The following is a 12,267-nucleotide window of genomic DNA, read 5'->3' as shown; positions in this document are numbered from 1 at the left end:
GTGACAGAAAGGTAAGAAGGAGATGAGATGCGCTATTCTGGGTCACTGGAACTATGGTCCACCGTACACGGCTACGGCTGTTGGTCACCACTGACAGGACGGTCAAAGACCATGGGATCTCGAGACTCTGGGAAGCACCTGACGGCTTTCCGGCACGTTGGCACAGCCTCTTGCTGTCATTTGCATTGACAATTGATGATACAAGAGTGTGTATGGAGTATTCTCAACACGAGCATGTCGGATTGCCATGTCGCACCTTGACTACCTACCTACCTTATCCAACTCTGCTTGGACTGTCTGTCCTGATGAGGTACTTCTATGATCTAGGTATCTAAGGCGGGCGAGAGACAAATACAGTAGAGCAGACAAGAAAAAGAGAATCCAGACCGACGTTGATCATCCGTCCATCGTTACAAGTTACTGCGGATATCCCTCCACTTTATTCTTCAATGAACACCCCCCCAATCTTTTTATATTGGAATCGTCACTGGGTCCTCGGCTGCGTCGTTGTCTTTTGTCTCCAGATGGATAATTTGTCCGGATACTGCTTTCTCTCCCACCAAATCTGTCCAAGTCTGTATCGCGTGGTTGTTTTTTTTAGAGCATGTATCCGTAGAATCCCATCCTTCCCCCCCTCCACATTTAACCTTCTCTTCGCGTTGCATGCGTAGCATCCGGATGTGTTACTTTTTCTTGCCTTCCCCTGGCCGTCGGTTCCTGTTTGGGGGCCCAATTCATCTCCATCCCCCGTTCGCGTCCCCTCCATCTTAAGCTCCATCTCCATCTCTCCATGTTCCGTGCTCTCCCTACGGCCCCAAAAAGCCCCTACGAGCAATATCATATGCATGAGTAGCCCCGGCACTACCAGGGCGCACAACAGGACCCTTGGCGATTTCCTGTTTCCATCCATCAACCGAGTCCAGGCCCTCGTTGGCATCCGGCCCAGAAGCTGCTGCAGTTGGTGCTGCACCTCGCAACTCACAGCTGTCTGGCTTCCGTTTACATCGACTTACACCTCGCATTCCGTATCATCCACCTGTCTACTCTACGTACTGCCTACGTGCCCGTACCTTACCTACCATACCTTGAGCATCTCACACCCAGCCGTCCAATCATCCATTCCTTCGTCCACCCACCATTGGGATACTCACTCCATCTCCGGGACCTACCTTACCTTACCTTTCCACGACGTGCATAAGGTACCTTGGGTCCATACGACAGGGCAGCCGTCCCGGTCTTCATAGCATTGGATCTCATCATCGCCATTGACAACAACCACAACGCCGGCAGAACACCAGCATCAGCCCCGGCCACTACTTCGTACTCCACTTCTCACGCAAACCAGCCGGGACAGGTCCCCACATAGACGCGCCGTGTGTGGATTCCAGACTCTCGTTTGTTTCCTCTCGCTGCCTCCTTCTCACCTGAACTATCCGGCCACTGCCCACTTCATCTCACTCACAAGTTACAACTGCCCATTGCCCACCGAGGTGCCAGTTGCCAGTGCCAGCACCTCTCTCTCTCACACATACTCCGTACATTCACATCGATATCCATTTTCACGAACCATTTAGTCCGACGAGCGATAGTCCAAGTCTACCTCACCAGCCACCCATTGCCTCGCTGCTGCGCTGCTGGTCGCTAACAAGCACCACACCGACACACCGTCGATCCACTACTGCCAACCACAACTGCGCTACAGGCGCGATACCCTCTGTGCTCTGTCTGGTGGTTGCTGCCATCGTAGGCTTCGCATCTCCTACCAACGGAGGAATTGAGCCTGTGACAACAACCTGGCAGACCAAGCACCAACACGGCACACCTCGCTCGCTCTCTGCCAATCCGATATTACAGATATGTCGAGGTACCTTTTGGGGTAACTTGTAAGTCCCATTCATTACCTTAATTTGAGTGTCCCCATTCCACCTCGCCTTACCAACCTTCTCTTCTCCTTCCATTGCCTTGCCTTACACAAACTACGGAGTACGGGCCCAGCTCTATTGCCTCACTTCCTCCCTCCTAGCCTACATGGCCTTGATTGAGGCTTGGGTATCCGTACTTTTCGGCGTACTGGGCAGCTGGGCTTCATCCTGCGCTACGGAGTACACACCCTCCTCACCTTACCTAAGGTACTGTGGGCAGGTACCTACCTACGTCTGCTGTGGGAGGTACAACCTTCCGTTCACTGCAGCTAGGAAGGTACAACTGGATGTGGCATTAGGCCTGGATCGCACTTACTACTTTGGGCGACTCGTCCCTGCCTCGAAATCGATGTGTGGCAGGTGGGCGCTGTACTCTGTACTTGGTACCTGCTTTCAGGCAGTCTCCTGCCATAATCCCTTCCCACCCTTCTTCTTTCGCCATCGTCACCATCCCAACCTTCCACCACATGTTTTCATTCGCTTTGGTCTTCTAATTCCTCTCGATTTCTTCAATTTCTTCTTCTCCATATCCCATTTCTTTTACGCCCTTCTTGTTTCCTTACGCCCTCCCAGTCCCGCAACCTCCTCCCCGGGACTTGCATTTTTACTTGCCCTCCTCTTCTCGACTAGAAAACCCGGTTGAGAACTTCCGTCAACACCTTCTTCAACCCGGCGGAAGAGAGAGAGAGAGGGGGAAGAAAAATCAAAGAGGGTAAATCTTGGTACTAACCCCGGCTCTCGGCAGCTAGATAGCTTGTCCGCTGTCTCGTCAACACAAATACTTGTACCTAACGGATACCTTCTCAACGTCACGCTCCGTCTCCGAACCCGAGGCCTCTCGATATTCCTCTCTTTCTTCAACTTTTACGGATATCCACCCAGGTCACAAGCCTTCACTTCCTTGGTTCCCTCCGTCCAAGGTCTCACTTGTGGCGGCGAACCCAAGGCGAAATCCACTCTGTCATCCAGCTTCTACTACCTCACCTCACCCAGGGCCGCGCCTGTCTTGCCTCTCAGATCGTGGCACAGCCTGCCTCTGCTTTGCAGTCAAGCCCACTACTCGCCAGAAAACCCCCCGCCCCACCAGCCCTCGGCCGCCGAGTATCCTACAAGTCCTTGACTCTTCCTTGACTCGGCTACCAGGGACTTCGGAGTGGCTTTTCGCCACTGAGCAAGTCAGCCGACCCCACCACGACTCCAACTCAACAGGGCCCGTCTGTACCGCCCTGTGGTCCTGTGGGTTCGACCTGCAACCCCGGCACCACGAGCCTTTGGGAACGCACGCTTTGCACGACACCCCCCGGTCTCAGCGCTCGAGACCCCTACCTCCCCCCGGTGCCACCTGCATCCAGCGAGACCCAGAACCTTTTAGACGGGCGGGTAATCGCCTGCCAGACCACTCGCGTCTCCAGTCACTGGTGTCTCGCTCCAACATCTTGGTCCCGAAACGAGATCTCGTGTCTCTGGCTGCATCTCTCTTGTGGACTCCCACTTTCCTTGCGACGTACACATCGAGGTACCGCACCGTACCGGGCCTCCAACTTGCCACGGGAACGACGCCGACTGCGTCCCAGCTACGACGTGCAAGTGGCATATCTGGCAAAGGTATGAAATCATTAACCCTTTTTCCCGGATCATGAATTGTAAGTTTCTATTGTTTCCTTTTCTCTTTCCTTTGCTCTTTCCTTTCTCTTTCTCCCTTTCTCACCCGCGCAGGGGGGGTTTACTTTCCCTTGTATCATTATTCCTGACATCTGACTTTCCCTCCTCTGAATAGTCCACACCATGGTTGGTGTTGAGAAGCCGCCCCTGCCAATGCGGACCGCAAACGAGGCAAGAATGAACGAGGTCTGCCGAGAGGATGACCCGTTCTACTGTTTCCTGCTCCAGGCGACATTACTATACTACCCATTGTTGTTGTTGCTGGTCTTCGTCATCTCTGCCGCGACACACAGCATATTGACGACACCGAAAGACGACGTGGACGAAGAACCTTTGGGCCCAGGCGGTAAGCGACTACCCGTGTCGAAGAAGAAGAAGCGCCGCGATGGAGAAGAACCCAAACGCAAACAATACGGTCCGATACTGTCACCAACATCCCGATCATGGCTCACCTGGATCTCCGTCGTCGTATTTTTGACGTTCGTCGCCAATGCCGTCGCTCACTTCAGCTACGTTATGGGAGAACTCGAGGGCGTCATCAAGGGACATAAGGAGTCCCAATCCATGACTGTAAGTTATCCCCCATGTATACTCCAACCCGCAGGCTAATTTGGAACAGGTGTACCTCATTGGATCGCCGAACCTTTACCTATACCTCATCACGACACTATTCGAATGGAACGAAAGTCCAACGATAGCTCACTTCCTCACCTGGATTCTCTCTCTAATTGGCGAATTGGTCATTTGCATATGCACTTTGCTTAAGGCCGCGGACCCGAGATTTGCAAGCGACGAAACAACCCAACTCGAGACTAGAACGCTGCATATATCTAAGTGGGATTTGACTGACGTCGTTCTCTACATCATCCGCATCGCACTCACAATGTGTATGCTCAGCATCTACTGGGCTGCTTGGGTCCACACGCCCAAACAGGAGGCAGACAAGACTGAGCTGCAAAACTCGTCTCAAGGCGCCGAGGAAACGACGCCTTTGCTTAACGGTCATCGGACGTCATACAGCAGCCAAAACGGCCGAGATTTGAATGGTCGATCAGTACGAAGCTCTAGGAATGGAAGTACTGTCGGCAACACTAATGGTGCGGCTGAAGGTGGTAACATCACCAAGGACTATAAGGAGCCGGGCTTCTATCGACCTGACAAAGCGCCGCAAACGACATGGTGGGGTTACCTGCGAAGCTACACGATGTTCTTCGATTACCAGTGGCCCAAGAACTCTCTTTACCTGCAGTTTCTCTATGCACTCTGCGTCCTCCTCTTGGTGGCACAGCGTGCCATCAACGTAGCTGTACCAATTGTTGTTGGATGGCTCACGAAGAAGTTAACCCTCGCAGAGGCTCCGTGGTATATGTTGGGCCTGCTCATCTTCCTACGGGTTTTGCAAGGAGGAGGCATGCTTCTGGATGCGACACGAGCCATCTTATGGGTACCAATCTCACAAAACTCGTACAGGGCTTTGACGACAGCAGCCTTCGAGCACGTCCATTCTCTCAGCCTGGATTTCCACCTCGGCAAGCGAACCGGCGAGGTTTTGTCCGCACTCAACAAAGGCGCGTCTATCAACTCCTTTCTCGAGCAAGTGACGTTCTCGGTGGCACCCATGATTCTCGATCTGCTCTTGGCCGTTGTGTTCTTCTGCTGGTACTTTGACGCGACCTATGGCGCGATAGTGAGCTGCCTAACTTTCTGGTACCTGTTCCTCACTATTAGGATGGCACAGACTAGGGCAGACCAGCGAAGGCTCATGTCCAACGCCGATAGAGAAGAAGAGGCCGTCAAGAACGATTCCATTACCAGCTACGAGACGGTCAAATATTTCAATGCCGAGCAGTGGGAGTTTCAACGATACCGCAACGCTATCGAGGCATACCAGGACGCTGAAAAGCAGGTAACGTGGGGCGTCAACAAGATGAACGTCATTCAAGCCTTTGTTTTCATGGCTGGATTCACTGTGGTCATGGTCTTTGGAGCTTACCAGGTCACCCATGGAGGAATGGATGTCGGCAGATTCCTGACCCTCATGACCTTCCTCAACCAGCTGCAGGCACCTCTGAACATATTCGGATCCTTCTACAGGACCATTCAACAGTCAATGATCTCGGGCGAGCGTCTTCTGGAGCTATTCAAAGTCAAGCCCACCGTGGTTGACGACGGCGATGCCAAACCCTTGCTTGAATGCAACGGCAACATCCGATGGAACAAGGTAGCGTTCAACTACGATCCAAAGAATAAGGCCCTGAAGGATCTCGACTTCGAGTGTAAGCCTGGCACCACCACGGCGTTTGTCGGCGAATCTGGCGGTGGAAAATCGACGGTTTTCCGCCTCATGTTCCGGTACTACAACACATCCTCTGGAAGCATCGAGATTGACGGTCAAGACGTCAAGAATCTTACTATTGATTCGGTCAGACGTTACATCGGAGTCGTCCCCCAGGATACCACAATGTTCAACGACACCCTGATGTACAATCTCAGATACGCTAACCAGTCGGCCACTGATGAGGAGGTGTTTGAAGCATGCCGGGCTGCCAGCATCCACGACCGGATTATGTCATTCCCAGAGAAGTACAACACAAAGGTCGGAGAGCGTGGTCTTAAACTCAGTGGTGGCGAGAGACAGCGAGTCGCAATAGCACGGACAATTCTCAAGAACCCCAAGATCATCATGCTGGATGAAGCAACGTCAGCCCTCGACGCCCACACAGAGCAACAAATTCAAGATCGGCTTGGCCACCTTGGTCAGGGCAGGACACTTTTGGTCATTGCGTAAGTTTCACCTTTTCCGCCTCACAGTTGGTTTGTTTTTTTCTAACATAGCTCGCAGACACCGCTTGTCGACCATTACGCATGCTGATCAAATCATTGTTCTCAACAACGGCACCATCGCTGAGAAGGGCACTCACGAAGAACTCGTCAACGCCAACGGACGTTACGCCTCGATGTGGGAGCGACAAGTGCAGGCAGAACGTGCCGCTGAGAAAGCTCGTGCTGCTAGTAGGAAGGCACAGAAGCTCCTTAGAAAGGCGAATATTGGTGGCCTCAAGAAGCAGACAGATGGACATTCGGATGGATACACTAGCCTTGACTCCTCGACTATCCTTCCAGGCAGCTCAGGGAACAACTCCAAGGCCGGCACTACGGGTGAGGACTCGTCCAGCTCTAACAGCTCTGATGTCGAGTCTGTACACAGTGCTCACCACGATTCGGATCACTCTGATCACTCGGATCACTCACACCATTCGGATCGCTCACATCATTCTGACCGATCGCATCACTCTGATCACTCACATCATTCTGATGACTCGCACCATTCTCGACGACACTGATTCTTCCAGCCAGAATCTCTACAAGTGTGACAAAGGCATGAATTTGGCTACCTATGCTTCATTGCTGGCGAAAGCTACTTCTCATCAGCCACATCAACACACACCACCCATCGTCACCATTTCTCACTAATCCCTAATCTGCGGACCTTCAAACTGTACCGCACATTTCCCTTCACGAACACAACAAGGCTTGGGCCTTTCATGACTCAGGTTTTAACGGATTAACGGCTTAAGATTGCATCAAACCGGCGACTCGGAGTTTGGAGTTCACACATTTCTTTACCCCTTCATCATCAGGATCCCGAAAACACAAAAAAGGACTTTCACGAGTAGAACAAAAAACTTTGACCCTGAGAAACGGTCTCTCGGTTAGGCTCGGTCGGTTACTCTTCAGGGGGTGGGGGGTTCTTTTTCTCGATTTCTCGCTACCAGAAACGCTCTTTACGGACACACGGCTGCGACACACCCATCCAGCGTTGACAACACACCATGTGTCCTCACAGCAGCGACAAGCGACTTGTCTCTTCTCTCTGGATTGGACAGGGCATTTTCGGTATCATCAGCATCATTATACAGGAGAGACGGCTTCTACACTAATCATGGGTTCCCAGCAATAAGATTTTGTTTTTCGACTACAAATCGCCACCTGCTACCATGGGCAGCGTGTTCGACATTGCATCGCAGATACCAGATTCTTTACATTCGACGAGGCCTACCTTTTTTTTTCTTGTCCCAGGTTAAGTTGGGTGGCCAAAAGGGGTTGGATCTCGAGGGTCGTGGGCCGGATGAAAACGGCCTCGGACAGCGGCGGCAGACCAGCATCATTATCATTTTTTTCCAAATCCCACGCGGTCGCAGTGGGTGTAGATGGACGATGGATCTTCCCTTAATTGTGGAGGAACCATCAGCAAGTCTACTTTGCATTTTTTCCTAGTCACAGTATCAAAGACCGGACAGGGTGGATGAGGAAAGAGAGACGGCGGGCGGCTATTCAGGCCAATCCTCTCTTCTTGCTTTTTTATGGAAGACTGTAGCTACTACACTCGGTAGCTTCGCGGCAACCCAAAGGTCGAGGTCCATAGACGGTAGCGATCCCCGCGCAAGGTGGCCTTGCGCCGGGAGCGATCCAATATTGCTCAATGCTCAAAATAGGTTCAAAAAAGTCCTGCGTGTCCAACTGTACGCATCTGACGTGAAGACTACACCGGAAATGGAGCATACAACTGGATTGAACCAGTAGCTACTGTTCTGAAATCGTTGGTATGGGTGTCTAGACAGTATTGACTATAACAGGAACAAACACTGGAGACTCCGAAGACATCAAGACATTCTTCTCCAGTGTAAGACAACATACATAACAACACACCTCTCTACCTCCCCGCCTTCCTTGACACACGTATAGCAGAGTTTTCTAGTCTACTCGTTCGCGATACTTCCTCCCAACCCATCATGAGTCTCTCCAGATCTTGTCGCTGAACCTACAGCCATAGGCCGGGAAATGTCTCAGTCTGGTAAGAGTCATCTCCCGTCTTGTGTTCGTTCCCAGAGGTACTAAAGCGGTATGAAATCACGAGGGCGGGAGGGAATGAGTGAGATGTGGATTCGGATGTCGTGAGCACAAGGAGCACGAGAGCCCAGTGGGTGTGAGACCGTATTCAGGCGGTGTGGGGGAGGATGCCGTCAAGCTGCCTGGTTGCGCAGGAGGAGGCGCCGTCATCGTCCACAGACGCACATCTGTCTCACTTCGTCTGCCTCCGCACTCGCACCCCTCTCGGGACCACCACTACCACCACCATCACCAAGGCCACAAACGCCTTGACCTCGGCTCATAGTCGCTAAGCCTCAGAGATGCCGATTGTTTGCAGAAGTATTCCCGGTGCTAACCGATCAGCGATGACCGACACCCGAAGTCGTATGCTTTCCAATGTCTAGGTATTGATTCCTTGCCTAAAACCGGTCTGACAATGACTGTCTCCAGTTAGTGTCTCTCTGGGACTCATTGGGCACGTATTGTGCCCTCGGCGCATGACCGTTGATTGCACCTATCGCACACAGTTCGTAAGAATGTGTGCAAGTCAATGCGGTAAGGAGGCGCGATCCCAGCACGTGTCGCGATTCAAACGCTCTGCACCCCACGTTTCGGCAACTGCTGAGCCACTTTTCTTGTTCCAAATCGACAAACCATCGCGACTTCGGATAGCGATGAATGGGTGCTCGACATGTCCTGGTGTCTCCCTCCGTCTCTTCGCAGCAATTGGGTATATCCGCCGGTTGTAACTTTAGTCGTAGGCGAAAGATTCGATGGCAACCGACAACACCTACGGTGCTTCAGTTTGCATCTTCTCCTTGCTCTATTCTTTGTCGAGGGTTTCTATCATGCGCGGCCATTGACAAGCCTGGCCTGAGGCGCAGTGCCGTTGACTCCGCTAGCGTGGCCATTGGTCTTCTCGGAAAGAGCCTTCTTCTTCTCGGCCTCGTCGTCGACATCAGTGACTTCTGCATCACTGCGGTCGTCCTCAGCGATGTCGTAGCGAAGGAATCGATAGGCAATGCGGAAGATGTAGAAGAGCCAGAAAAGATTCAGGGCCTGCAGTGATGACAAAAGTCCAAGAGTGATGTACTGCGACAGCGTACACTTATATTGTTGAGTGGCCCAGTTCAATTCGAATGGCCCGACAGTAGTGTACTCTGTGAACAGAGATAGAATGATCTTCAAGTTGATGAAGTGGCGCAAGTAAATCCAAACGCACATGAAGAGGAAGAAGTAAGGACCGACGATTGGAGAATCGATGTAATTCAGTACCTTGGATGTCTGTTGAATGAGTTAGCACTGCCTATAGCTCCCCGACCAGCCTCTTCTGGCTTTGTGGCCTCACATGGAATAGCGTCTACTTACAGCAAGAAAGAAGTCACTGATGTCGTGAGTGGAGTACACTGCCAGTCCCATATAGGTGAAGTGGAAGCGGTAGCTAAGAGCAATCAAAGAAAGACTGACAATGTGATGGCCAACCAGCTCCTTAAAGTCTTTCCGGGGTTTCTCCATACCCAACAGCAAGACGATTGCTTGTTGAGCCCAGTAGGCAGCCTGGAAAAGATAATAGAACTTGAAACCAGCCTCGTGTGTCATATGCGGGAAGTCCTCGTACATGCCTCGGGTACTGTAGTACCAGACGGGCGTCTTGCTCATGACGTACAGACCGGCAGGTCCAAGACAGCCAAAATAAATGGCAGTGTACATCTGCTCCATAAAACGAGCTTGCTTGCCACGCGAGCGGATTCCGGCGGCGCGAGCAAGTGGCCGCAAAAGTTCTTGCATGATGAATTCCCGAGTAAAAGTCAAGACGACGGTCCAAAATGCCACAAAGGCGATGTCCCATAGCCCCTTGCCATATTGAGCAGGGGCATCAGGATTGACCGGGTCGGATGGTAAGCGGTATGAGAGAAAAATAAAGCGATGAAGCGGGTTCGAGTCGTTTGGCTGAACAATATAAAGGGCCAGAGTAAGGCCAATAATGAGGGCGGGCACGAGGTACGTGTGTTTGGTCATGGCTTGTCGAACTCGAGCGAAGCCGCCACGAGCTCGCCGGCGCTTCGAGGGACGTTTTGTAGGAACAGTCTATAGTAGGCTAGAGGTTAGTTGAATGTTGGACACAGCCCAGTATCTAGGAACAAGGCCCGGGGCGACTAGCAAAGATGGGATCCGGGGGGGGGGGGGGGGGTGGTTGGGTGTGGGGGGTGGGAGGGGGGTGGGGGGGGGGGGTGTGGGACCGGAGCGGGAAGAGGGGGGGGGGGGGGGGGGGGGGAGGGAGGGGGGGGGGGGGGGGGGGGGGGGGGGGGGTAATTACAGGTATGACGGAGGTGTTGTCTCGGGCTGTTGCAAGTGCCGGGCCTGTATCGCCAGCGCGAATGTCTTGGCCAAGTGCGCTTGACTTTCGTCGTCGTGTTGTTCGTGACGAGCTGGGGGCGTGGTCGATGGCAGAATGCAGTTGGTCGACAGAGGTATTGAGGAGAGGGAAGGGTTCGGAGTCGGCCATGGTGACAGAGGGACGCTTCTGACAGCGTCTCGGGTGATTTAAAGCAGTTGGACGGTGGATTCGGAGGGCAGGGCGGCGGGATGAAGTCGCAATGAAGTAAGAGAGGGGAGAAAGCCAGCGAGTCTGAGTTTGGGAAGCTGTCGGCGGGTGCGGAGGAGGAAATCCGGGCCAGTTAGTCGTGGGTTGGAAAGGAGCTCCCAGGTTCTGATTTATTAGACGTCAAGAAGGTCAGGGGGGCCCGCTGTCGATCATGGAAGTTTGGTCAAGGAAAGACAGGGCGAACGTGGTCGGCGGGTCAGTGGAGCTGTTGAAGAACAAGTGCGACGGGGGGGAAACTCGAGGTCGGACTCAAGGTTGTTCCTTGAGTCTTCTGTGTTTCGTCGTGTGAATTCGTCTGACCGAGGGGCCAGTCGTCTGTTTTCCATTTACCACCGCAATGCGGTCAAAGAGCAGGAGCTGGAACAGCGAGGTGATAGAAGGACTGGCTGGGTGAGAAGGATGTTCGGTCAATCCCAGGGGGGGGGGGGTCAGACGCTGGTTTTTCGTCAGAGCAAACAAGTGCAGGTGCCGTTGATGAGATCAAGCGCATGGTGGCATGTTGGGAAAAAAGAAGGATTCATTCAAATGATCAAACCGGGTAAGGGCCACGGAGATGTAAAAATAGGAAGGGAAAAAATGAAGATCAAGTAAGGATCCAAGAAATTCGCCAAGAACCGTTTAGGAGTTGATGGTAAATTGACCAACCGAATGGAGACGGGAGCTACGGACGACAGCCAACGAGCTTACACCAACTTCAGCAAGCTATACAATTGCAGTAAGGTGCTACAGGTGTCTCGAAGGCAAAGCTGCACCTCGTAGCAAATCGTTGCACACGCCTGGCCGGAGGCGTTGTTAATCTGCCGGTTCCTGCTTGGGGTACCGGTGCGTGCCCCATCTTACCCGCGATGGCCCCCTGCTCGGGAATCGGGAGACCTGAGATGCATGCTGAAGTACGAAGTACCTTATGGGTGGTAAGGGTCGTAGAGGGACCTGGAATACATACTTACCTGAGTTAAGGTACCTCCTTTCCGGGACGATCTATCGGGCTTGCATTTGGCGTACCCACTGTAGGAGAGATGCGACTGTTGGTTCTTGCATCTTGGGTGCTTGGCCACGCCGTTGTTGTGTAACTTGTAACTTGTTGTAACTCAGCTCGATCGCAACCTGATGCAGCCAGCACCACCCCCTTCTCTTCTCTTCCCTTCTCTTACAGCGCCGTGCTGTTGCATCGTCTTTCCGCCTTTGCAGTCAGATGCCCGCCCACGC

The 12,267-nt window shown here is 52.7% G+C and overlaps 3 protein-coding genes across 3 annotated transcripts; 2 read left to right on the top strand and 1 right to left on the bottom strand.

Moving 5' to 3' along the window:
- Positions 1–2,592: 2,592 nt before the first annotated feature.
- Positions 2,593–3,042, top strand: CCOS01_02214 (uncharacterized protein; the record flags this gene model as incomplete). The annotated part of the gene is made up of 1 exon (XM_060450406.1): positions 2,593–3,042. A coding segment is annotated over one exon (450 nt), but the record flags the coding sequence as incomplete, so codon positions are not given.
- Positions 3,043–3,558: 516 nt separating this feature from the next.
- Positions 3,559–7,058, top strand: CCOS01_02213 (ABC transporter; the record flags this gene model as incomplete). The annotated part of the gene is made up of 5 exons (XM_060450405.1): positions 3,559–3,565; positions 3,700–4,154; positions 4,204–6,368; positions 6,427–6,743; positions 6,793–7,058. 5 exons carry the CDS (start codon positions 3,559–3,561, stop codon positions 7,056–7,058), a joined length of 3,210 nt encoding a protein of 1,069 aa, XP_060319055.1.
- Positions 7,059–9,302: 2,244 nt separating this feature from the next.
- Positions 9,303–10,962, bottom strand: CCOS01_02212 (TLC domain-containing protein; the record flags this gene model as incomplete). The annotated part of the gene is made up of 3 exons (XM_060450404.1): positions 9,303–9,740; positions 9,825–10,544; positions 10,774–10,962. 3 exons carry the CDS (start codon positions 10,960–10,962, stop codon positions 9,303–9,305), a joined length of 1,347 nt encoding a protein of 448 aa, XP_060319054.1.
- Between the last annotated feature and the right edge of the window lie 1,305 nt (positions 10,963–12,267).

Source organism: Colletotrichum costaricense, assembly GCF_030867565.1.
Source record: "Colletotrichum costaricense strain IMI 309622 chromosome Unknown Scaffold_2.1, whole genome shotgun sequence".
Lineage (NCBI taxonomy): Eukaryota > Fungi > Ascomycota > Sordariomycetes > Glomerellales > Glomerellaceae > Colletotrichum > Colletotrichum costaricense.
The sequence above is the reverse complement of the archived record's forward strand: the minus strand, read 5'-3'. Positions and strand labels throughout refer to the sequence as shown.